Genomic DNA, 27,819 nt, shown 5'->3' on the forward strand with positions numbered 1-27,819 from the left:
CATCCCGAGGACTTGGCAGTGAGCTGTGATCAGAGGGCAGCTCTCTCTGCCTGCATCTATCAGAGCAGGGGGAAGCAGAACCTGAGGGGTGGAAATGCACTTCTCAGCTACTGAAAAGCTGGCCTCACCTGTAGTTAGGAAAAGATGGATGAGTCACCTCCCACTGCCGGTGGCTCTAGGCCAAGGTCTCAGAACCTTGCTTACGCTGGATGCATGACTCAGGGCTATGCCAAGTCTTCAGTGTGCGGTAGCTTTGGTGCAGAGAGTTGAAATACTTACAAGGTTTTTATGGTTTGGATTTACCCTGAGGTTAAGTTTGTTTTCTCCACGACAACTTCTGACCCAAATGGAGAGATATTTCTCCTTGAAGCCAGGTCACTGTGTGCTTTCGGCTTGCCTTACTTCCTTCTGCACAGGACCTTTACTGGTGAGAGGGACTGTCTTTCAAGCTGTTTGTAATGGGAACATTAGCCTGCATTTGATCCTTATGTGTCTTTTGTGATATGTTCTGGAATTTAAGGAACTCTTTCTCAGAACTTCAGTAACAGTTAACACAATAAGGAGGTTGAAGAATGCTTGCTCTCCAAGCTGCCTACGAGCTTGTATGCCTCATACTCCAGCTTTCGCCCTATCTCGTCAGATCTATGGCTGTCTAGTGTATTTCACTCCCAGAGACGATCATTTCCTCACCAGCATCTTTTTTTTTTAATTATCTTTAATCTTTTCCTACAGTCCAGTCATTATCCCCCTCCAGGTCCACCCTCTGACAGTTCCTCATCTCATTCCTCCTCCTTACTACCCCCTTCCCCCTCCCCCTATTTCCAAGAGGTTGTCCCCACCCCCATAACCCCCATATACCCCCAGGCCTCCCCACTCCCTGGGGTCTCAAGAATCTGGAGGGTAAGGTGCATCTTCTCTCATTGAGGCCAGACCAGGCAGTCCTCTGCTGTATTTGTGTCAGGGCCTTGGACCAGCTCATGTATGTTGCCTGGTTGGTGGCTCAGTGTCTGAGAAATCTCAGGGATCCAGGTTAGTTGAGACTGCTGGTCTTCCTATGGGATCGCCCTTCTCCACAACTTCTTCTAGTCTTTTCCTAATTCAACCACAGGGGTCCCCGACTTCTGTCCATTGGTTGGGTGTAAGTATCTGTGTCTGTCTCTGTCAGCTGCTTGTTGGGCCTCTCAGAGGAAGTCATGCTAGGCTCCTGTCTGTAAGCACACCAAAGTATCTTAGCAAAATAACATCTAGAACTTAATATTGAAAGAACATAATGTCATCACTAAATCTGCCCACATTTAGAGTCTACCCTTAACAGTTAGACACTTGTTTTGGCATATATCTGTATTTTGTCTTTTGTTTGTTTTTGAGATTGTATTTTAATGACATTTCTCTCTTCCCTTTCCTCTTCCCAAAGCCTCCCATTACCCCATTCTCGTGTTCCTTCAAATTCATGTTTTCTTTTTATTAATCAAGGGTTATTACATGCATGTATGTATTTCTACATTGCTAAATATAACCTGTTGAGCCCACATGATGTTACTGTTCTTCAGTTTCTATCTCCCAAGTTCTAGGATTAAGAACCATACCCGGTTTAATTGCTTGCTTTTTCTGTTGTATGGCCAGTAAAGACTTCTTGGCATAAGTAGGATAATCCTTTTGATAATCTGAGCAAATGAGGCTGGTCTTGTAGACTCAGAAAGGCTTAAAGAAGGCAGACGTGAAGAGCAAACCCAGGATGACCATTTTGAAGTTTCATTCAAGATGAGGACACGGAGAGGACAGTAGGAAAATGTATGCTTGGTTAACTCAGTCTTAGTAAGAGTTCTCAGTATGTTTGGACTGATGGATTGCATTTCTGGTAGGGAACTGAGCCCTTGGTCCATCATAAAGCTACATTCAGAAATCTATCATCGTCAGGGAGATGCTGCATGCTAGGTCCCTTTAACTTTACAATGAAGCAGAGAGCTTCAGTTTCTGAACTGTACCTGGGTGGTAAGATGACTCCATTCCTCTGTAAGCTAGCTGAACCCGGTAACTGCCTCTCCATTCTTCTCAAGCTAGCATGGGAGGTGGTGAGTGAATGCAGCCTGCAGACTTCCCTACGTGGTCACACACAGAAGACGGGAAATGGACAAAGAAAAAAGTGATCCTTCCTGCAAGTCCTCAGACCTCAAAGTAAGTAATTGTTGGGAAGCCCTCAACTCTCCCTTGAACACTGTGTACTGTTAGTGAAATGAATCCAGGTGTCTGTAAATACAAAGAAGACAAATATCATTTTTGCAGTATTTAATAGTTTTTTTGAATGTGAGCTTGTTTAAAAGGACTGTAGTTGGTCATTTGTTAATACTGTTTTTAAAAAAGTTCAGGGAGATTGTACTGATCTCTACGTAAATTCCACTTTAAAATTTAATGAGTAGTGCTAGCTGAGACTGCCTATAATGTGTTCTGATACTTAAAGATCTGACTTGGGCCTTGGCATTCTATATGTGCCAGCATTTCCTTACACTTCTTTCACTCCTTTGGAGTCATGCTTGAAAGTAGCTATGACTCCACACTTAACTCATCCCACAGAGGCTGGTTTTCTTTCCAGAAGAACAAACTCACCCTTTCAAGATCCCACATCAAATGAAGTCTGTCTAGTTCAGTTTCACCATGAAAGATACACGCAGCTTTTCCTTCCAAGGGTTGACAAGGATGTTTGGCAAAGAGAATGAGGGCATCATGAATAATGCAAAGTGTACTTGGCCCCATATTATCCCATTAATTGGCAGGATTAAAGACTGGAAAATGTGGTGGTTGGATGCGAAGAAGGAGGAAGAGGGTGAGAGGATGAGGCAAGGGTAACAGCAATGTCAAGACAATTAATGTCTTCATGATTGTCGTTTTGTTGTTTTGTTTTGTTTTGTTTGTTTGTTTTGTTTTTTGATTTCCCCCCCCCCAGAATGCTGCTGTTAAAAGAATGTGTGTTTAAAAGTTATTTCATCACTGGAGTTTAGTTACCCTGACATGTATAAATCTCTTTGTCTAAGAAGCTAAACTCTCACATGCATTATTAAAGAATTCACAGTGTCAAATGACAAAAGGTAGAGGAGAAAATAAAAGAGGTAGAGAGGAAACAGCTAAATAATGCATTTCCCCCCTTTTCAAGCAACCAAATGCCCATAAACTGGCAATTTTACCTGGTGATGAGTCATCTGCTTCATTTTTTGCTTTAGTTTAGAGTGAAGCTTTTATTTGATTGAGAAACTGAGTCACCAACCAGTTTAGTGGCTGTCAACAACCAAACGACAGTGTCGGCGTTCTGTCCTCCAGGCCAGCAAAAATAATCACATCTCTTTAGTTTGTTTCCCCAGCTCAGTCAGGAAGTTACAATGAGGAAATCAATATATTTATGTGAGAAACTTGCATGTATGCTTATTTTCAATCTTGAGACCAGACAGAAATAACGAAAATACAGGAGAGAAGCAGAATAATACAAGCCTTTAGAAGCCATAAACATCTGGGCATGGCAGAATGTTCTTGTCATCGCAACACCCAGGGCACTGAGGCAGGAGAATTGGGAGTTTAAGGGCATACATAGGAAGATTGTGTCTCATGAACCAAATCCTTCCACAAACCCAATTCCTTCTGACGTTCAGTTCAAATTAAAAACAAATTAACGTGCCAAAAGAAATATACAAAGATGATGAGGCCAACCCAGGCATCTGAAAGTCGTACTTCTTTTCTTACTTCCCAACTCTCAGATATCTTTGTCGGCTTGGCTCTATACAGTCAGGCCTCTGCTCTGGAGTGCTGGAGTGCTGGGAGGTATGCTTTATGGCTGGCACACCATCTAGTTTTTTCTTCTCTTTTTACATAATAAGAATGGGCATGTCTCTCTCTCTCTCTCTCTCTCTCTCTCTCTGTGTGTGTGTGTGTGTGTGTGTGTGTGTGTGTGCGCACGCGCGGCACGTGCATGTGTGGTCAAAGAATAACTCTCAAGAATTGTTCATTCCTTCTCACCTTCTAGGATTAGGGCAGTGGTTCACCTGGGAATCTCTACCCATTTTTCATCCAATGACCCTTTCACAGGGGTGGCCTAAGACCATCAGGAAACACAAATATTTATTTACATTATGATTCACAACAGTAGTAAAATTACAGTTAGGACATGGCAATGAAAACAATTTTATGGTTTAATACAGATCTTAATCACAACACGAGGAACTGTTTAAAGGGTTGCAGCATTAGGAAGGTTGAGAACCATTGGCTTAGGGGAATCAAACTCAGTCATTGGGTTTGGTAGCAAGTGCCTTTACCCACTGAGCTATTTTTGTTTGCCTGCCCTAATGTCTAGATTTTCTGAGCTGCATACTGTACCTAATTAAAAGCCTCTCATTGCACTCATATGGATAGCTTGACTGATAGGCCTTTTAGCACTGGGGTCTCCTGCACAAGTCATTCCATTTATGCTTGGGATTATTTCAAATCAATGATTTGTCTTTTTTTTTTTCTCTTTTGAAAAGATATCCAACATCTCCATCCAGGTGGTCAGTGTCCCAGGGAAGCTACCAGGGAGAAGACTACCTCGAAAACCCATTGGCAAAGCCAGGCCCCGCAAGCAGCCTAAGAAGAGAGCTCCCTTTTGGAATGTTCAAAATAAGATCATTCTCTTCACAGTATTTTTATTCATCCTGGCAGTCACAGCCTGGACACTTCTATGGCTCTATATCAGTAAGTGAACATTTAAGTTCCTTTGGGGTTGGGGCAGGTCCTGCCTAAATCAGCAGGCGTAACCAATCTCTGGTCTCTTCTGGTAGATTGTCCCTCTGTCCCAGATAGACACACTGTTTGGAAAGACGGAATTGAGACTTTAAGGGGGAAAGCCACCAAGTTGTCTGCCATTTCTTCTTTATCACCATTATTTTTTTTCATGGGTGGGAAGAGGAGGAGGAAGGAGGGATGGGAAGGGAGGAGCTGAAGAGAATGCCCAGGAGGAGTTGACTGGCTCATAAATGCCATGCATTTGTAGCTTTTAGGAGATGAATGGAACACTAAGCTGTTTCATTTCCGCCTTCCACCCACAGCCTGTTACTAGGCAACCTGAAATTTCCACCTCCCTGAGTCTTCTTTCATATAAACATCTTTGTCTTCCAGTTATGTTTTTGCCCCTATGACTATGTTTTTGTCAATCTGATTGATCCTTTGGGGTACATGTGACAAACTAAACTCTGTTTTTTTCCTACAAAACACTTACTAATTCAACCTAGTAACTTGGTTGACTTGTATTGGCATTCTCACATGTATAATTCATTTAATAAAAAAATGCACATAATAGCACACATGTGAATACATACATGTGATCTCAGTCCCTGATTTTTGATATGGGGCTTCTGACATTCTTATAACGTCCTTAATAATGGTAGATGGGAACATATTTATAATATTTTGTCAATATTAGCAACTAGTTCTTAGTTGCTAACACAGAGCTTCTAAAATATTGCTTTTTTGTCTTGGTTTTCTAATATTAATAAGACGATTTGTACCTGGAAGTGCCTAGAAAGAAAGAGGAACCAATATGGCACTGCCAGGCTGCATCTTCCAAATCTAGACCACATCAGAAAGAGAAGGGAGACTGGAAATTAAGCTTAATCATCAGTGGCTAATGACTTAGTCAATCATGCCTTCATAATAGGACATCCACAAAAACACCTACGAATCAGGGTTCAGAACACTTGAGTTGGTGTATTTGCTGGGAGGAGCTGTGTTTTAGCTCCACAGAGACAGAAGTTTCTTAGTTCAGATACATACAGGCTTCACCCTAATGAACCTGTTCACCTAATGGTTCATCTGTGCTCTTTATAATATCATTTATCAGAATCCATATATAATGAGTAATAATAATGAAACGAACTAGCATAACAAATTGTCACCATTGAGGGGATTATGGGACCTCCTGATTTGTAGAAGCAGCATGGACTGCTTAGAGGTATACCACTTGTAGTTGATCTGAGACCAGAGCATCACTATGGGAAGGAGGGGTTAACTTTTGCATAGGTACATGAAGGCATCAGATACCCATTGCCATCTGCAGAGAACTGGAGTGTTGCTTGGTGAGGAGACAAAACCCCACACATTTGGTCTCAGAAATGCTATGCATAGAGAAGCAGCTTGCTTGCCTCGATCTGCTTTCAAGGATATTAGAATGTGATCATAAGGCAAGAGGATTCTAGGCAAAGAATCCATGAATGTTTTAGAGTGGTTTAAGTCACTCACTTATCCTTATAAGTAGATCCTCAATAATTTGTTCTGCTAAATCTTAGCACCAAGGCACTCTTTAGAAACTTAACTAATGCATTTTCTACTTTTGAAAAGCCCATGGGTTGGTTACCCAAGAAGGAAGGGGTTATCTTTTTTATCCTTAAGTGGTTATTTTGTAGTTAGTGAAGAGCGGCACACAATGGGCCTAGAGATGGAATTGAGACAATGCCTGCAGAACCGGCTTCTGAATGTTCACCTCATACATTGTGGGAATGCCAGTGTGAGTTGACTTCCGGGATAGGCATGGGACAGATTGGTAAACCAAATACCATCTCTGAATCCAAGGAGATTATAGGACGGTAGGGTTAGTTCAGACAATGGGCAATGAAAGCAGCACACTTTGTATGGACATAGAGCACTTATACCCCATGCTTTCCTTGCACCCCAGCTGACGTGTTTGCAATACCCTGCACTTAATGTTTTGGGAAAACATTATACAGAAGTAACTTATTTGTATAAAAGCCAGAGATGTTCATTTAATGGAAACAGTCATAGAGAACCAAGGAGAGCTTGTTTGATAAGCACGAACTGTTTAATAGAAAGCAGGCTAGTTCTGACATATACAGTTTGGTTATAGAAGGTGACCATAAGTAGTGAGGCAGACGGTTACTCAAGGAAACCAATAGGGATTTGTGCACTGGGATGAGCTAAATTTTACGTAACTGGATTTGATGCTAAATTGATCATCTTTGCCTTGCTGCTGTTCTGCCCCGAGTACATACTGATCAGAGAAGGATGTGTGAGATGATAATAACAACAATAACAACAACAACAACAATAATAAAATACCTAAGAAGGATCTCCCTGGAAAAACAAAGACAGAAGCAATTACTAGTTTTAAGTGTGAGATTTAGTGCGGTACTGTACAGATGGATAAGACATTCTGCCAAGGCCAGGAACCCAATGATCAAAAAATAACAAAGAGAAGATCAACCCCCTACCCCACTGCCATACCCCCACACCAGGTTCTCTGCCCTTTGTTCCCCATCCTTCCATAGCCTCACGTCTTTGCTTTGGCCCAAGTGACCCCAGGTAGACCTCACGAGAGGGTGGATTCCTGCCTCTCCTGTGGACTCCATCTTTTATATCCAACCATCTTTGTTTAGCTTCACCTGATAGATGGCCTTTTGCTGGCCAGAAGATATTTTCTTCCTCTATTTCTGCTACTCCTCCCCTCTTTTTTCTTCTCCACCAAATCTCTTGAGACCCAAAGGTAATCCAAGGACTTCACTATATTGGGGGTTGATAAAACGCTTGGTTTACTGTGCATTCCCTCAGAGAGCTTAAGACTGCTGCCCAGGGGTAACAACCGCAGGGAAGGGAAGGCAAAGCCCCGTGAGAAGCCTGTCATGGCAGCACAGGACTGCAGTTTGAGAGACAAAAGTAGGAAGACTGAAAGTTCACAGACAGCCTGCATGGTCCTGGTGAGACTGTCTTAAAAGACCAACGGATGGGAGGAGTGTAGCTCAGTGGAGAGTGCTTGACTCCATGTGCAGGGTCATGAGTTTTGATTCCCAGCATGGCAGTAAATGCATGAATCAATAACTATATAAATAAATATATAATCAATTAATAAAATCAAAACACATCCATAAGAAGTAGCGACAAGGGAGAGACCTTAGAAAAAAAGAGGAGACTGTGGCCCAGTGCTATAGTGCTTGCCGACCACGTGTTCAACACCCAGCATTGGGAGGGTCAGGTGTGCGAGAAGGCTAGACTCTAATCCCCCCCAGCTATTTCCTTTTTCTCCTGAGCCCATGCAGATACAGCCAGCCTTGTCTCTGTCCATCTGTCAGCAAACTTCACAGCCAAGAACCCTAGTCTTACAGTTCTCAGAGCAGATTTGAGTAGGAGTGACCCCATGCTGAGCTGAAGGCCACACTGGTAAGGACAACTGCTCCATATGTTGTGTAGAGTAAGAAGAGTGGCCTCGTTACTGAATATTAGGCACACGAGTCAGCTAGTAGCTCAGCGGAAGCTCCAGTCAGGAGGTTTCCTCCCTCTTTCTTCACATGCTAACTGTAGCCCAGACTGTGATGGTGCACACCCCGTACTACTTTACAGCTTGTAGACCTGGAGCCCATGAGAACTGTGTATGTGCTTAACCCTCTAGAGACACCAGACTAATCACCAAGACATGTAGCTTTTACCTTTAAACCTTGCCCGTAACTATTTACCAGTAGCAGATGAGTAGATTGTGGTGAGAGAGAGAGCTACGCTGATTGGCTGCTGATGGAAAAAGATACCACTAAGTTTATTTTTGAGTTTTACAGATTATGATATATTCTAAAGTCCCTATTGGCCCAAGATAAAATCATTTTAGGAGACTCCTGCTAACATGGCTTAGCTGTCCAACCTCACTGCCTTCTCTCTTGTTTTGCAGGTAAGACAGACAGCAAAGACGCCTTTTATTTTGTTGGGATGTTCCGCATCACCAACATTGAGTTTCTTCCCGAGTACCGGCAGAAGGAGTCTAGGGAATTTCTCTCCATGGCAAAGACAGTACAGCAAGTGGTAAGGCTGCGCGTGCAGGGGCAAGTGGGTGGAGACCACAGGAGCGGGGGTTGGGAGGGGGTGGGTTTCTTCAATGTCCTGGCTCACTGGCTTTAGGAAATAGAAGATAGGGTTCAGAAAGAAAGCTGTTGGAAGGAAACTTCATCTGTTCTTTAAAACACACCTGCTTTTCTTCTCTCTGCTCTGTCCATCGTCACTGTAAAATACAATCCCATTCAGATGGTTCTTCCAACTTCTGTTGAAATAAAGGCCATCGTGGGATCTTTAAAATAGCCTCCAGGTCTGAAGTTCAAACGTACCAATTAATTTTGTGATTTCTGCATATTAATTTCAGTCTGGCACCAGCCATCTCTTTACTTTAAAAAAGATGTGCTTTTTATTCAAATAATAAATACTGTAGAATTACTACAATTTGGAAAAGTATTAAGAAGGAAATCCTCAGTTTTTCAATCTCACTTCCAGAGAAAAAGCTCTGATTCTGGCCTACAACAGCATGAGGTCACTGTGATACTGGGGTATTAGCAGTTATTGTTATAGCGTGATATTTTTTCTCTTAACATTGACTTTTATGCTTTAAAAGCAAGTGTTAAAGGTCCCAAAGTTAACAAATCCCTTTATATTGGGCGTTTAAGCTGTTCTCTAGTTATTTTTTTTACATTATACATAAATACAAGATCAAAACTGTCATGAATTATGCACAACTTTGCTCACTCCCACAGATGAGTCTCTAAAAGCATCTAGGAGAAAAGTCTATTCAGGGCTCCTGGCATAGAGGGACAATGGGAAGGCTTCTGCTAACTTGGACTTCTGCAGCAATGCAAGAGGGGTTGCCAATGACCTCACTGCAGCAAGAAATGAGAAGGGGTTTGAAAGTGACAGCCACGGTCAGGTCGCTTCTTATTGATTGCCAATAGCTATGACTGGAAATCCTTCACCTCGAGTATAACTGCACCAGTTATGCCTTAAATTATGAATACTAGGCAGGCAGGGAGAATCCAAACCAAACCACTGGAGGCCCAGCAGGTTTAAACAGTGTGCGCAGGCGTGTGTGTGTGTGTGTGTGTGTGTGTGTGTGTGTGTGTGTGTGTGTGTTGCATGGTTGCTTTAAACTTTATATAATCTTTATGTTATTTTCCACACTATTATAGCATTTTTCAGATTTGGGCATTTATGTGGGTGTTTTGGAGAAGAGAACGAGTTTAGCTTTAGGAAAGCTAAGTGAGGACAAGGAAGGCGTGTTGATTGAAGAAGGTTTCCTTTGAGTTTTGGATCAGCTGGTCTGAGGACAGTTGGCCCGGCTGTGGGCGCCATGCGCCGCCTTGTGGCTAATAATGTAATTTGTCCTTGGGAATAAGCAGATCTGAAGCCGTAGATAAATGAGTTTGATTTTTTAACTATGGAAAAAAACCTAGTATTAGTAATAGAAAGAAGCCAGATGTTAAACTGGATGACAAAAATGGGTAAGAGTAACTGACAATTCTAAAAACTGCTTCAGAAATGAGGATTTAATTAAAATCAAGAGATAATGTCTGGGTTTGGAGAGAGAAGCCTTCTGTTTAAGGCCTGCTTTCCCCTCTACTAGCTGTTAGAATGTGACCCTAAGAAAAGCTCGAAAGAATTAAGATATTCTCTTTATTTTCAGGTAAACCTTGTTTATACAACATCTGCTTTCTCCAAATTTTATAAGCAGTCTGTGGTTGCAGATGTCAGGTAATGTATGTCCCTGACTCTGAAATTCTTACTAGCCCTGCAACAATTTTCCCAAATCAGAAATAATTTGTTGGTGGTGAATATCCCCATTAGCAAAACTAATGACCCAACTGTCTGTTCGGTGCTATCACACCAAGTCTGTTGTAAATATACCAAGTCTGCCTTCCTCTACCTAGATGGAATCTGGATTTCAGTCACATTAGGGAAAATGGCCACAAACATGGCCACTGTGGTGGGTGGATGGTGGTGACAAGAATAAGGTACAGGCCACTACTTTTCAAAATATTTTTTCTTTTTTTTTTTTTTTTTTTTCGGAGCTGGGGACCGAACCCAGGGCCTTGCGCTTCCTAGGCAAGCGCTCTACCACTGAGCTAAATCCCCAACCCCAAAGGGGAATGGATTTTTTTTTTCCTTTTCTTTTTTTTTTTTCGGAGCTGGGGACCGAACCCAGGGCCTTGCGCTTGCTAGGCAAGCGCCCTACCACTGAGCTAAATCCCCAACCCCTCAAAATATTTTTTCAGTGAAAAACTGGTCACTAGATATTGTCTGAGAAGAAAAAAGGAATCTCACAGTAAAATAATAATTTCTTTAAAAAAAATGTGCTCTGTATACTACAATAACGTTTCTCCTACCCCCAGTATAGCTGCAGAGACTCAGAACCCCCAGGAGCATAGTGAAGGTATGGAGAAGCCTTGGAGGAATTCAAATTGTTTGTTTTCCTCAACTTCCAAAGTTATTTACCACAGAGCACCAGCATATGCCTGTACCGTAAAGCATGTTGTATTTGCACCTCTAGAAGTGTAGACTCTGTGGTCAGCTTGAAAAGAAAACTGGACTCTGTTTCTGGCTCCACTGCATATTAGTTGTGTGAGTTTTGTACTATGCTTGTCCTGAATTTTCTCATCTGCAGAAGTGGAATGTTAGCAGGTCAGATGGACAAAGCAGACTTAACACTGGGTGGAGACAAGTCGAGATACAGAACTGAATTGCCCTTATTTGCAATGGGTAGTGACTACTGCTTGGAAATCCTTCGGAGAATCTCTCTGGAGATCCAGCTGTGCAGTAATGTTTCCAGATTTGAATCCAGCACAGTGATTAGAACACACATAGCATGGCACTCCCTCTTTCAAATCTTTGTAGGTTGAAAGGCAACCTACGGAAGGGCGTTAGGTTCATTTAAAGGGTGGGCTCTGTGTCCTGGTATCTGTCAGTTTCGAACTTCCTGGGAATGTCTGCATTCTACAACGTAGCCTCGAACATTACTCTCTTTCTCTCTCTTTTCACTATAGCAGTAACAACAAAGGCGGTCTCCTGGTCCACTTTTGGATTGTGTTTGTCATGCCCCATGCCAAGGGCCACATCTTCTGTGAGGAATGTGTGGCAGCCATCTTGAAGGACTCCATCCAAACCAGTATCACAAACCGCACCTCTGTGGGGACCTTGCAGGGTCTGGCCGTGGATATGGACTCTGTGGTATTAAATGGTGATTGTTGGGTAATTCTCCTTGAAGCATTCTTCAACATCACCTCTGATACTCACATTACACTGTTAACATTGTGGTAGAGACTTCCATGATCCCAGGAGCCACTGGAGTGATTGTTGCTGAAGGGAATTCTTTAATGTTATACCCAGTATGATTGAAAAGGATTGTGAACAAGTAGGTGCAGAATTATATTTAGTAAAGTGTGTCCCTTCGTGCCGTTATTGAGCTGAGGCTCCTTCAGACTATGTCCCTAAGGAAGAAAGTTCGAGAGCAGAAGAATTTTACTGAAGTTTGGCTTATCTTCCGTTTTGTCCTATTGTTGTTGCTGGAGACAGAATGTTGAGTTTGGTCTCCGGATAAAGTGGCAAATATTAAAAGGCTTTCATGGGCAAAGTAAAGAGGGAAAATAAGAGAAAGGTTATGTGAGCATTCAGTGAAGGGAAGGCATTGTACAGCATGGAAAGAGGAAGCAAGTGCACAAGGAGGGGAAAAGAGAAATGGTGGTCATGAAGATTTTATCACAAGTATATTTTTAATTGTGTGTGTGTACATACTATGGCACATTTGTATAGGCCAACTTGTGAGAGCTGATTCTCTCCTATCCTGTAAGTATTAAGTTCAGGTCACCAGGATGGGCATCAACAGACTTCATCTGCTAAGCCATTTGGTGGCTCCTGGGTCTTTGTTTATTGAGCCTTTGGAGGTTAAGGTGGGGTCAAGGGGACGCAGACTTTTGTGTGTGAAAATAAATGAGCCCAAGCATGTAAAAATGAACTCCATCTTTAAAGGCTTTCACGCATTTGTGTTTAGTGTGGAAAATACCACCATAAAGGTTGTGTTATACACCTGTGCTAAGTGCAAGTGCCAGGTACCTGCCTCTTGCCCAGAAAGATCTAGTGCCATTTCTGGAAGATCATGTTGCAGTAGCTTGTAGCAGGGAACACATATGGCCTAAGAATTAAGATGTGTATTTGGACAGGTAATAGCTAACCCCACATTATTGTCTTCTTTGCCTCATTGAGCTAAGGAGGAAAATATGTAAATGCACTATACTGCCGGCACATTTATTTATTTATTCATTTTAATTAATTAATTAATTAATTTTAACTTTGTGATGAGTTGGAAGCTGGTCAAAGGTTACTATTGCAGGAAAGTCCAACATTTGAAATCTGCCTCCCCAGACCTCTTCTCTAATGCCTGGCCTACACCAGTGCTTCCAAACAGGCTGAGCCTTAGCCCCATGGAAATATGATGTCACCCTCTGTCCTGACAATGCAACATTGTAACTCTCAAATTATTCTGCAGCTATCCCTGCTGATGTAAAATGTACGTGTATAACTGCCATTATACACACACAGATATACTAGATGTCATGCAGATTTACTAGATAATGCTTACAGCAGGTGGCTGGCATTTGGTTTAAACAAATGGAAAAAATCTCTAGTAGAAAATTTCACACTATATTTACTATTCCAGCCATAGCACTAATTGCTATTGTTTACGTAGTTGCTTTCTTTGTAACTATGAATTCAAGGAAGCAAATCAAATGGAATGCTGGTTTCTCAGAGATGCAAAGGCGCTCATCTCCTCTGCTCTATCTTAGCTTTAAACACCCAAATAGCTCTGCTCATCCCTGGACCACTGTGACGTACAAGCCATACCAGATGTGCTTGATTATTTTAAAGAAGGAATGAGAACAATTTTTCTAAACAATGAACTTCTGGAACCAACAGTCTTTTTCTTTCCTGTTTCAATGCAGCTGGGCTCCGGTCGGATTACTCTTCAGCGGTAGGATCTGGTAAATTCGTGTTTGTGTGTGTGTGCGCGCATATATATGTAATACATACATATGTGTGTGTGTGTGTGTATGCTATACTTGGCTTTTTCTAATGATGTGATCTGTTAATGTCCTTTTAGTAGTGAGTGACAGCAATATAAGTGACTTTAGCACAAAAGAAACCTGACTGGCTTATGTATTAAATACTAGAGACAGATATTGATTATGTTTGCTTCAGGCATGGTTGGAATCAAGTTCTAAAATAAAATGCTGGAGGGACCCTGTAATAAAACCTTTTTATTCCAAGGCTTTGCTATGAAGCACAGCTTTCATTGTGGCAGCAAATCAACATTTCAGCTTGGTCACTTCTCAGTCATAGTGGAAAACTCTGGCACTCAGACTTCATGAAAGTTCTTATAGATCTTCTGAACCGAATCCCATTATGCAGACTGGGCTATGTAGCCAATCCTAAGCCAATTTCTTTGACCGTTTGGCCAGTCTAGCCATGTGTCCAATTATAAAATCAGAGGTAAATTTAACCCCAACTAAAGTGTGAGCTAAGTAGAGGCAGTTTCTCAATGTAATAGGTTCTGTCAGCAAAGGAGAGGAATGTTTAGACTGGCAAGGAAAACAAATGTCCTCCAAATGACAGCTTTTGCTCACTACTCTTCTATAGAGGTCTAGAAAGGTCATACCTTGAGAGGAGGGGAGGGTGGGAAGGAGGGGAAGGAGGAAAGGGAAAGAGGAGGAGAGACTAAGGAAGGTTCTCTCTCCACAGACAATGGCTGCTCCCAGTACTTCTATGCAGATCATCTGACCCTCCGCTACCCTCTGGAGATTTCCGCAACTTCGGGACAGCTAATGTGTCACTTCAAGCTGGTGGCCATAGTGGGTTATCTGATTCGTCTCTCAATTGAGTCCATTCAATTAGAAGCTGACAACTGTATTACAGACTCCCTAACTGTTTACGACTCCCTCTTGCCAATCCGGAGTGCCATTCTATACAGGCAAGATGACGGCTCTCTAGTTGCTGGTGAAAAGGGTTTTCATACTTTTTCTCTCTATAATTTCTTTGAATACCTATATATTTGAATACCTAAATAATTTCTTTGAATACCCAAGTCATTGTGACAATGACTGACCATGATGCCCCTGATATTTTAATATCTTTTAAGTGTTTGTAAGGTTCTATGTTCGTTGTTCACTTCTAGTAATGATTCTCAAAGTCCACATTGCAAAGGCTTTGGGCAATATATACAATATACATCATATATTTTGTGCAATTTGTCTTTCACTATGAATTGAGTAACATCTATTATATCAGTAGAGCATGAGAATAAATATCCTATGATAGTTAGATCGCATTAAATAACTAAAAATTTCTTTAATTACAAAGATAGCATGTACTCATTATAGAACAAAACAAGGTCAGAAAAAGTAATAGCAGTTACTTTACAATTTCATTCTCCAGCAAATTTCTGTTACATTTTTACAAAAATATATTCATCCACATATTTATTAAATATACAGATGCCTATCTGTTTCTTAATTTAAAATTTAATAACAAATTTCTATTCATGGGTGCTTAATGTCCGATAAGCTAATGACAGCAATTAAGCTTCATTTAGGCACTGTGTTAAAAGGGTATGCAAATTATCTTATTTAAACTATTTACACATGTCACAGTGCTTTACATGTATGCATATTTTTATCTTGGTGAGTATCATACATGTTAATAGTTTAAACACAATATATAGTATGCAATAAAGAATGAGTTCACTCACGTTTCCCCTCAATAATAGTTAGCTTCTTCTCATCCTTCCAGAGACTTGGGGCTATTATCTCATCTTGATCTTTACTGCAGAGCAATGGGGCAACATCAGTGCAAGCATTACCACTTCATGGAAAAAACACTAGAGCTTACATAGATTTAATTGCTTGATTGTCTAACATCTTTCATCCACCCAATCCATGGAGCTAAGCCATTGCATATCATTATATATGTCAGCGAGAGTGCAAGGATGGGCATCTGAGAAAATCCTCTGGTAGCCTTACTAGACACATGCCTCTACACCTCTTCCAGTTCCGTTCCATCTATAGAGTTCTACGAGCAGAGACTAACCCAGAACTGAGTGCTGGCTCTAGAGATGTGAGGGATGCTGTAGGATGGAGACCCATTCATGAAATAAGCAGTTACCTGTGTGTTGTTATCTGGTTACAGAATCTGTGAACCCACAAGGACACTAATGTCCTTCGTTTCTACAAATAATCTCATGTTGGTCACACTGAAGTCTCCTTATGTACGGAGGCTGGCAGGGATCCGGGCATATTTTGAAGTCATTCCAGAACAAAGTAAGTCTTCTCCAATTTAAATTACAAGGAATTCGTAATCCTCGTTGAGATGCCGTGGTCTTTCTATCTTGGGACTGGGTTGTAATAGTAGTTGTGGCAGTCAAGGCAATTGTTCTAGATCCTGACTCAGAAGAGAAGCAGCAAAGTGAATCCAGCAAAGAACTGCTAGTATAAAGATGTTCGTTAGGGAACTCAAAGGGGCAAAGGGGAATTGAAAGTGCATTTGGAAGAGCCAAAGGAAGATGGGAACTAATGTGATTAAGAGCTTGGAAGAAGGGATCTGTGGCTGAAAACTCTGGGCTCTCAGCAAGTACCACTACTTCCCTGCTCCTGGAGTCTGAGTCCAGAACTGTTGTTGTAAAAATATAAAATAGAAATGGCTAATTGTCTTTTTACCAGCTAGGTCCGTACCGCGGTGCCCAGTTATCTGCTAGATTATCTTGGCGGAAACACATCCCAGACACACACTTTCCTACACTCAAACCCTCACATAAAAGAACACACAACACAATAATCTTAGATCCAATTGGTAAGATATAATTGCCCACTTAAACATACAAAGCCCAGTACTTTCCATCCCTTGAGAACATTAATAACAACCTGTAAATACACAGAGCAGAATCTTAACATCACCTGCCATCTTGTCCTGCCACCGCTTCTCTCCTCTCTCCCTCCTGTCTCCTCCTCTCTCCCCTAGTCTCCACCTCCTCCTTCAAACTTCTCTCCCGCCCATCCTTCCTTCTCCTCCAATGACAGGCCTCCTTCTATCCTGTACCTGCTCCTCACCAGTACTTTACAAATTCAATGGAGAGATGGTTCTGGTGAAATCACCTGAGTTCTGAGTCCTTGACTAGGCAGCTGTCCTTGGGGCAGTGGAATTAGCATCAAAATACAGTACCTTCTGGGCAAACCACAACACAGAAGCATGCTTTAGAGGAAGTAGTCACATCTGACAGGTTCATAGATAAAATGAGGAATGGAAAACGTGTTGACTGTATAAACTGATGATGTGACTGCCCCATGCTATAGTTAAGTGGAAGGCTTTTAGAGAGAGAGAGAGAGAGAGAGAGAGAGAGAGAGAGAGAGAGAGAGAAGAGCCAGAGGCATCTTGGAGAGTCCAGAGCAGAAAGAGCAAGTAATAAATGGAACTTGGGCAGCAGAGTGGACTTGGCCATGAGAGAAACAAGAGCAGAGTGGAGATAGAGAGGGGGAGAGGGAGGGGTGGGAGAGACAAAGAGAGGAAGAGAGAAGGAGGCAGGGAGGGAGAGATGGAGGAAGGGAGGGATGGAGGGAGGGGAGAGAGAGAGAGAGAGAGAGAGAGAGAGTGAGTTGAGGAAAATGAGTAGTTAGGGGAAGGGAAGCCAGTGAGTTGGAAGGAGATGAGAGGGTTAGGATAACAGCATGCACTTTGAAATGTGTAACAGGTACTTGTGATACTGAGGGAGCCTGGAGGCCAGCACCCACTTTAGTAAGCTAATAGGCACCACAGATAGCCACTGGTCCCTTCTGCCATGGGTAAGGGAAACAACTTCTTTTGGCAGGGGGGAACTGGCTTCACAAGTTCCTGAGGAATGGTGGCTTTTTATCCAACCTCCAGACATTGAGTTAAAGGCCAGACTGAGCCTATATCTGGACTGTCTTTTGGAGCTTTGAAAATTAGAGTTTCCTTTGAATACATTAGCTAAATATCTGTTGGGTACTATTTCCTTGAAGAGATAAAGATTCAAAACTATGCAAATGTGCATGTATAAAGAGACACGTGCGACCATAATCTAATCATGCTGGACCCTTCTTTCAGAATGTGAAAATACAATACTGGTCAAAGAAATCAACAGCTTTGAAGGGAAAATCTCAAGTCCCTATTACCCAAGCTACTATCCCCCGAAATGCAAGTGCAACTGGACATTTCAGGTAACCTAGATCTTCCCAGGATCCTAAAGGAAAATTGCTCTGCTTTAGTAAAATTTAATTTTTAAGTTCTACACGCTTTTTAAAAATTCTAAGAATATGATTTAAGGTTAGGAGACATAAACTTTCTTAAAATATAGTGTCTATAAAGCGAAATTTTCCAAAGTCTGCATCCTCTGGTGTCAAGTTACCTACTACTCTCAGCTGATTTGGTAGTATTTCTCCAATTTATTTTGTTTTTTATTTATTTTTAAAATGTAAAGGTATTTTTTGCAGGATAATGGAAATTAACAAAATGATAAATTGATGGATTATTAGTGTTCAGATTGTCAGAAACCAAAATGTAAATTTATATGAAATCTATACATCTCCCTCTGTTGCTTTTTTTAAGGCATGGTTCACTGTTTTAAATCTTGGTCTATAAGGCTACTTTTTCCTCATATTTTAATAGGATATGGAAATGAAAAATGCCACCATTGCTCATTCACTAGTTGTAGCATCATTGTGTGTAAATGGCAAATACATAGTTTGAATTCATCGATATGTAACTGTGGTCCTGGAACTCAAGTACTAAAATAGACCCAAAATCTGAGACTGAAAAATAAATTAATTAATACCGACTTTCATGAAGCACATCTTCCAGTAGGGGGAGACAGGTGACAGGCTGATGAGCTACATATAGAAGGAATCCTATCTGTGGCCTTCACATCAGTGGATTCAGTCAAAGGCCCGACTGAATGTGTGCCTGTACTGAACACATACAGAGCATCTTATTGATGCAATTTCCCAAACAACACAGCAGAACCAAATTTTACAAAATTACTGTATGCGGTTCTAGCTATTATGAACAATATGGATATTTAGAGTATGTGGAGAGGCTACATGTAAGCTATCCAAATAAAATTCATTTTATGCAAGGATATATTGATTTAGAGATGTGGAGGGTCCATGAGCCAATCCTCCCAAGAGGGACAGCTGTATGCAGTGTCACGTGTCACATGGTGACACAGTGCTAGAGGGGAAAACGTTGATGTCAGGCAGGCATGGTAACTTGGGACAGAAGGAAGTCAAAGGTTATTAAGTAAGAGGTCAGAGAAGCCAAGGAGGAACATTTGCAGAGAAGCTGAGGGAAAAGGGGGATCTACTTTATAGACACCTGGATTAAAGTATCGCTGCCAAGGAAACGTCTGAGGTGAGGAGACAGACACAGGAGGGAACTCAACATGTGCGACCATGTGTGCGGTTACGCAAATTTAATACTTCAAATGATTTTATTATTTTTAACTAAGTCTGACGATTGATAAAAAGTCCTGGTGACACATATCTTTACGTCACTTAACGTCCTTGTCTATAGTATGGTCACTTTTGTTAAAGTAAGAATTGTTAAATCACAATTGTTAAAATAAGAAGTTAAATCGTCACCCTCTTCAGATTTTGAGGAATTAAAATCTCAGACGACCAGAAGGCTGGGTAGATAAGAAGGAAGGAGAGGGTAAATGGAAGAGCTGAGGAAGGAGGAGGGAGAAATACTATTTCTTCTTTTAATTCCTCCAAAACACAGCTGTAGCTTCTTGAGTTTGAGAGACAATCAGAATAAAGAATGCACCTTTCCCTAAAACTCAGTCAGATGTTTGAAATTCCTTTGATGCTAAGTATACACTGATTCTACAATAACTCAGATACTTAAAATGAAAACCCATAAACACTGTTGTGATTTTTTACTCAGAATGTAAATAAGAACAATGGCCCACCTTTTATTTTGCTAGAGGTTGAGAATTAAGGGCTGAAGAAAAAAGTCTTTATAAAGGAAAAGGCATACCATACTAGTATAATTAAGGAAAATATCATGACTATGTCTGGGATCATGGAAACATGTAGGAGGTATCGATGTGGAGAGGGAGGTACAAGGTTCACAAAAAAAATTCTTAAAAGTTGTGGGAAATAGTTTATAATTCAATCCTGTTATGTCTTTCTTTAGAATGATTTTATTCATTGACATATTGTTCTGACAGATGTTTCATTTGGGTTACCCATGTGTTTGTGTTGTGTGTATGTGCATGTACACAGTTGCTTCTCTCTAGAGAAGCTCTCTACTAGTATTACCATCCTAGTAAGGGAGCAAGGAACAGAGGACGGCCATAGAAGGAATATGAGAATAAGGCCCAGCAGACTTTTGCAGGGTTACTCTGAGCCGTGTAAGTCCCCTCTCCATACGACCATGGCAAGTTATGCAATGGCTTGGAAGGGACTCACTTGTTCCTGCCTCTGTGAAGGAAATCTGCAGGCATATTTGCCATAGAAAGTTCCAACGGTTATCTGAGACAATCCTCTATCTTCTTGAGTCTCTCATATGAGTTTACAATGAGCATGATACACTGGGCAGAATGTGGCTACGAGAAAGATTAGGTTACATTTCCTAACCTTCAGGGAGTTACTTATCTTCCATTAGCTATGGTTTTTTTCTTCTATAAAATGAGACTCGTATCGCTGACCTAACATGTTCATCATGGTGTTGAAATGAGAACTGTAAAGTGTCTGATTTATTTTCTTTCAAGAGTGGGCAATGATGGATGGCTAACTATATTTACGCTAGAGAGATGGGACAATCCATGCAGAAGCTCCTCCACGACAAAACTGATCCTCTCTCCTTCTCTCAGTACCTATTGATAACCTGTACCTCTTCATGTAGGGGCAGAACTCTATTTTTCACAATAGCATGCCAACTGATGCTGTCATTATGCTGGTCTTGTTCAGGCCAATGATCTGTTGATATTCTGTGGGTGCATAAAATCATTTTAGGGGACACTATCAGCAGCAAGCATACTGGGCCTCTGATTCTGATAATCATCTCACCTCATTTCAGCAGTCCCCCCCCCCCGAGCCTTAGGTGTAGGGGTCATGTTGCAAATGTATCAGTTAGAGTTAGGCACCCACCAATCTGCATTTTGACCCCTTGTGTCTGTGTGATAGTACACAAAAAGAAGCTTCTTTGATGAGGAGAGCCACACTGATCTGAAAGGATAAGTATTGGAGCACAGAATTATGGTGAATTAAGAAAATGATGGCGGTAGATTCCCCTCTAGGGCCTATGGCCCCATCAATCATGAATAGTTTTCTAGGTTTACAGTTCCTGGAATGATTTCCCTCCCAGCCATCAGACCTTCATCAAATTAGAAATCTGTTGGTTACCTAGGAGATAACGGTGCCATGGGGATGGCTTGCCTAGCTAGTCATTCTTTGGCTTATAGGCATTGCACCTGGGTAAGACTATGAATTGCTTCTCTCCCTGGGCACCATGAATAGTGCTTTCCAATTCTGAGTGACAGTCCTCAGGGAGGAACCTTCCGAATCAACTCCAGCTCAATTCCTTCAGGTCCTGGATCTGAAGTGTGTGTCTTCAGCAATAACGTGGTCTTGCCTTCAAGTTCTAGAAAGGAACAGAGGACAATGGAAATGATTCATATTGTTTTGGGGAGATGGCTATTCCTCTGACCAACAGCTACAAAAGACGTTTTCCATGCCTGGCACTGTGGTTTTTGTTAGATGGTACACAGCTCTTGAAGGAGCACTGTCAGCCCATGTGTGATGTAACTCCATTAGCATAAATTTCTACACACACACACACACGTGTATGCCCATATCTGTATTTTTTAGTTATACTATAAAATAAAGCTTCCCTATGTTGTTTCTGGATGTCTGTATCTCCCCCTTTCTCTCTCCCTTTGCATTACTCATTTCCCAACCCCCATTTTTCCCATCATCCACATCATAGCACCTACTTCCTACTATGCTCCTATCTGGAGTTCCTTCTACCCCTCCCACTATGGTCTATCCCACCAAGGGCTAGATAACACCAATAGTTAAAGGATATTCTAATCCATAAAACAATAAGCCAAAAGAATTGAGTACTGAGCAAGCCAGGGCATTTTAAGTTGAACTACATTCTTCTACTGAGGCATTTTTTTTTCTGACTGGATGTTTGCTTTTCACAGACTTCTCTATCAACTCTTGGCATAGCCCTAAAATTCCACAACTATTCCATAACTAAGAAGAGTATGAAAGGCTGTGAGCATGGCTGGTGGGAAATTAATGAACACATGTAAGTAGTTTTTGTATGTGAAGAATCATACAGAAGGCGTTGTCCTGTTCTCCAGGAGTCTACAGTTTCCCAAGAGGGGGAAGCTATGGATAGAGGAGTTCAGAAACACAAACATGGCCAGTGGGCACCTGCGGATTTCAGATTCTCAGCCTCTCTGTGCTGCTGGATTACTCAACAGTGTCTTCTACATCTTACAAAGGGATTTACTATATGAAGTGTTCAATTCTGAAGCCAGGGGAAAAATAAGAAGGGGCCACTCTGGAGGTTCAAAGCCAAGAGACTACTAGCTAGTTTTGTATTATAGAAGAGGCCTAGCTGATCTGGCTATATCCTAAGACTGGAAAATGGTTGATCACAAAAAAAAAAAAAAAAAAAAAAAAAAAAAAAAAAAATCAGACATGCAGGTGTGTGAGATTCCTGAATCCACCATGTGGGTCATATTATTACATTTCTTAATGTCTTCCATAGATATTATTGGTGTTGATTTGTTCCTAAAACTATAATCAGTATTGAAAAATATAGCTGTGATCTTCTTGGCAGGAGAACAGCTCCTTGAGTCACTTCCAATGAAGTATCCTGTGGGTTGAAGGATTTACCAGCTAATTCTTTTCTCTTCTTTCTAAGAGCCTCTTCCTCCTCCTTCCTCCTTCGTTTTTAAAAAAATTTTCTTTTGAGTGCATGTGTGTGTGTGTATGTGCATGCACACATGTATGTGTGTGCGTGTATGTGCGTGAGCTTGCACCTGCGAGCTGTGCAGTCATGTGAGTGCACATGTGTGAGTAGGCACATGCAGACCCATGCTGACATGACATCATGGAGGTTGATATCACCATTTTGGTTTTGGTTGTTGTTGTTGTTTGTTCATTTGTTTACAGCTTGGCTATCTGGCCACCAAGCCTCAGCGACTCTCCTGCCCCCATGTCCCTAGTGCTGAGGTTACAGATGTATATTACATCTGGTCTTTTATGTAGGGGATCAGGATCCACAGTCTAGTGTGGATGTATGGACAGCAAGCACTTACCTACTGAGGCATCTGCTCAACTCTCTAAGAGGTTATTCTGAACAAGGCATCATTTCACTGTCTACAAAATAGTCGTAGTCCTGTATTTCCTGGAAGAGACTTATCTGAAATGTGGTCTATACTCATTTCAGAAATACAGCTTGAACCAAGTTTCTTTATATATATATATATATATATATATATATATATATATATATATTTTTTTTTTTTTTATTAACTTGAGTATTTCTTATATACATTTCAAGTGTTATTCCCTTTCCCGGTATCCGGGCAAACATCCCCCTCCCCCCTCCCCTTCGTTATGGGTGTTCCCCTCCCAACCCTCCCCCCAATGCCGCCCTCCCCCCACCAGTCTAGTTCACTGGGGGTTCAGTCTTAGCAGGACCCAGGGCTTCCCCTTCCACTGGTGCTCTTACTAGAATATGCATTGCTACCTATGAGGTCAGAGTCCAGGGTCAGTCCATGTATAGTCTTTGGGTAGGGGCTTAGTCCCTGGAAGCTCTGGTTGCTTGGCATTGTTGTACATATGGAGTCTCGAGCCCCTTCAAGCTCTTCCAGTTTTTTCTCTGATTCCTTCAACGGGGGTCCTATTCTCAGTTCAGTGTTGAACCAAGTTTCTATTGCTATTTTTTTGTTTGTATTTATTTTGTTCTGTTTTGTTTTTTGAGACAGTGTTTCCCTTTGTAGTCCTGACTGTCCCAGAATTCACTATGTAGGTTAGACTGTCCTTGAACTCAAAAAGTCTGACTGCCTCTTAAGAGCTGGGACTAAAGGTAGGTACTCCCATGGCCCAGCTTCAAGGATCTGCTGCATAGGTTCAGATTCAAACCATTGCCTGCCATTTATTAGCTTAATAACTAGGAAAATTAATCTTTTTGATTAGAGTTATTTTTAACAAAAACTCATTTTTTTAGTGTTCAATGAAATGATGCAAACTGTGTGAAAAGTACATGACCCATGCCTTTAATTCTGACATGCCGGAGGGAAAGGCAGGTGGAGCTCTGAGTTCCAGGATTTCCTGCTCTACCTAGCAAATTCCAGGCCATGGAAGGCTACATAGTGAGACTTCCTCATCTAACAAAATAAAAGAAAAATAAAAAACACAGCAATGTGTCCCTAGAGCTTCAAGAACACTTCCTTTGATATACAAGCGAAGACCCTGACCATACACCCTTACACATTGTCTGTGGATTTGAGAGCCTAAGAATGAACACTGAAAGAAGACCACCCCTCCCTCATAGCTAACAGGTATGACACATGTTATTTGGCTTCAAGTAGAAGAGTCTCCTCCCAACCAAAGCCAAGAAAGTGTCCTGCCCCAAATACTTTTCTCTGAAGCAGAGGTTCCTCCTGTAGTCTGCCATCCTACCTGATTCATCTGATTCTGATTGTCCCTCAGAACGTAAGTCCCCAGCTCCCTCCTTATTAGTCATCTCCATCTAGAGAAGGAAGGCTCTGCTTTATAGCATCAAACTGAGCTGAGACACAGTCAAGAGAATGTGGGCTGCAATGGGGAGGCAGGAAAAAACCAAAAACAAACAAACACACCTCAAACCAAAAACCAACCATCCAACCAAACAAAATCTCTAATGGTGATGGGAAGAAATACAAGATTCTCCCTGACACAACAGACAACATAGACTGGGATATTTTTATTCAGGGCAGTTAGATGCAGTATTGCAATCTTAGAGGAGTGAGTAATGAATTATCTTTGCATGACTCCAGCAATTCAGGCCTTTTGTGTCTTAGAAAGTTCTAGAGTCTAGCAACAAGGCCAACTTGTGTGACTGTTTCAATAAAAGTATCTTTACCATTTGAACTTTAATGAATCCCTTTGCTTCTTTCTGATTCCCATTCCTTGTCTTGTGTCCATGTACAGAACATAAACGGACTCTCACTGGATTTCTTCTATCTCTCCCAGTTTGCACTGCCACTCCATAAACCACCATCATACTCCACAGCCCACCAATCATCTCCAAACTCGAGCCCAAGCATGGGTTTGAAGGTTCCTTTCTTCTCGATCCCCTCCTTAGCGTGCACGCTAGTTAATTTTCTTGTTACTATGGCAAAATACGAGACAGAAAGAAGGAAGGATTAGTTTGCCTTGAGGTTTCAGGGGATTTCAGTTTGTTGTGACAGAGGAGTCACCCTGGTAGAAGCGGCTCAGTCTAGTCTTCAGAAGGATGGGGAAGCTGGTTATACTGCAGTTCTGACCAGGAAGCAAAAGGTGAAGGGTGGGCAGGACACACTACAAAGACAATGTACCCCTTAGAGGTGCTCCTAACTCTCTTCTTGTAGCTGAAACTTGACTTTTAAGAATTTATATTCCAAAACAGTGTCACCAGCCGAGGGCTGACTGTTTCAGATACATGAACCGGTAAGAGATCCCGCTTCACATACAAACCAAAACAATACATGGAGAGGAGCTCCGCTGACGGAGGGCACGTGATAGAAAGAAATAACCACTTTGAGACACAGATAACACAGATAACACAGTGGATGTGTTTTCAGAGTACACAATTATGCTCAACATGACCAGTTAAATGTATGGATCTAAAAGTTTGACTTGGCCTCAGACCCTAAGACAAAGCCATCTCTTCTGTGCGTAGTAACTGGCCATCCATACTCTCACATTCTGAATTTCATTCCTCTGCCAAAGACTTCTGAGTAACCCAGGAATGCCTTTTTTTCCCCTCAAGCTGTAAACATCATAGTGCTTCTGAATGCCAGCCTTGAGCCCATGGAACACAAGCAGTTCCCAAATGCCTTGGGAGCCAAGAGTGCTTGGCATTCACAGGTACCAAGTCAGGATGTGGTCACCTCCTCATTTCTTATATCAGCTGTTTCCCACACAGACTTGACAGCTTTCTCACTGGAAAAGCCTTGCCTACATAGGGCAGTAAACTAACTTATCTTGCTATAAAATAATATTCTATGCTCCATTAACTACAATGTTCACATAGTGAGAATTATTAACCACAGTGACATTTACTCAAAATGACACTGGGAACCCTGCTGGCACGATACAGTGGGAAGTAACCAAAAGGTCAAGGTAGGGGATACTGTGGATATGGACACATGTTACTTCTTTGAAAAGTTGCCAAGGACAAGCCCTGCAGTGCATATCAGATTTCAATTTAGATTGAATTAATGTTGTTGTCTTTTGTCCCAACTGTGGGTGGAATCATTTGCATATCGCCAGCCTGAGCTCACAGACTCTACTCGACTGTACAGAGTGATTCATGGATAAAAGCAGGCCATTCTTGTTACACATCTTTTTGACAGTAAAAATATGCAAACTAGGAGAATCCAACCCACTGTTCTACTAACTTGTCCTGTTAGTGAAGAAAGCAACGGGTCAACAGGACTTTGCTTGTTTTGTTTAGCAAAGGAGAAAACTCAGACAGAATTACCACAAAAGTCCAACAACACACAGTAGCTGTTATTAGCTCTACTAGAAGTATCTTTTCTTACAGAACCTGAAGGACCAAAGCATCAATTATGTCCACTGGAGATGAAACAGTCTATGGGACCTCAAAAGTCACAAGTCCTCCTTGATTCTTGTCTCCTCAGGTACTGTGGCTCCTACATGGATCATGAGACGATTTTCCGGGTGCCCAGCCCCCTGGTCCACATCCAGCTCCAGTGCAGTTCCAGGCTTTCAGACAAGCCACTTTTGGTAGAATATGGCAGTTACAACATCAGTCAACGTAAGTGTGGGCATCAGTTCCTTAGAAAACCTAATGAGCCCTTAATGATAAAGCAAGGCGAATTCTTCTTTACTTCAGGTCTTGAGGATTTAAGGAATTAATTCTGCTTCAATTTTTTCTCTGCTTCATTTTTGTTATTTTCTATTGTCCATTTTTTAAAATAGGTAAACAATCTACACTACAAAATAATAAGATATATCAGATTATATAGTAGCAATATTTTTAAATTATAGAAAAATAACTCTTTGGTATTATTGACTTATAATTGAAATACAGTTTTTAATTTGATTTCTAACAGATAGGAAAAGCTCATATTTTGGTCTTCCTTTCCTTTGTATATCCTTCCTCACTCCTCCTCCTCCTCTTCTGTTTCTCTCTTTTCTTCTAATTTTTTCTCCTCTGAGACCAATTCTAACTGTATAGCCTTGGCTACACTTTGTAGATGAGGCTGGTATTGAACTTGTGGCAATCTTCTTGCCTCAGCCTCCACAGGATCTCAATAACAGGTGCATGGCACCACACTCATCCTGATTTTTAGACTAGTCATAATTCATTGTGATCATGGTGCTTGTACCAAAGTACAGTGGGTCTATGAGTGGCATTTTGTATTCTCTTTGGATGCCAATGACAGGGGAGAGCTAGTGGTTGAAAGGAGTCAACTTTCAGAAAGTTGAAATTTATACAGGAAACCACAGAACATGGCCAGGAAGTGGATCTAGGAAGGACAATGTCTGGAGGAAGTCGTGGAAGCTGCACAGTGTAGATAATGACTTGGAGATATTTTGACCGGAGACAACCCAAAGTGATACAGTGAAGTATGGCTTGATAAAACCTTCTCTCAACTTTGCCCTCCTCTGCTACCTCCTGGTACACATGCTTCTGGATAGACAGTGCTACTTTCTGATATTCAGGATGCTTGAATTCCCAGTGGGGACACAGGAGAAG

General features: G+C 41.5%; 1 protein-coding gene across 1 annotated transcript in view; it reads left to right on the top strand.

Moving 5' to 3' along the window:
* The first annotated feature begins 2,127 nt into the window (after positions 1-2,127).
* Positions 2,128-27,819, top strand: part of Tmprss7 (transmembrane serine protease 7) — a 35,845-nt gene continuing 10,153 nt past the window's right edge. The window contains 11 exon segments of the mRNA NM_001105882.2: positions 2,128-2,175; positions 4,506-4,713; positions 8,684-8,814; positions 10,457-10,524; positions 11,814-12,007; positions 13,767-13,805; positions 14,563-14,791; positions 16,006-16,136; positions 17,935-18,047; positions 22,037-22,143; positions 26,738-26,874. Coding sequence (NP_001099352.2) covers positions 2,128-2,175; positions 4,506-4,713; positions 8,684-8,814; positions 10,457-10,524; positions 11,814-12,007; positions 13,767-13,805; positions 14,563-14,791; positions 16,006-16,136; positions 17,935-18,047; positions 22,037-22,143; positions 26,738-26,874 — 1,405 coding nt within the window.

Source organism: Rattus norvegicus, chromosome 11 (assembly GCF_021556685.1).
Source record: "Rattus norvegicus strain SHRSP/BbbUtx chromosome 11, alternate assembly SHRSP_T2T, whole genome shotgun sequence".
NCBI lineage: Eukaryota > Metazoa > Chordata > Mammalia > Rodentia > Muridae > Rattus > Rattus norvegicus.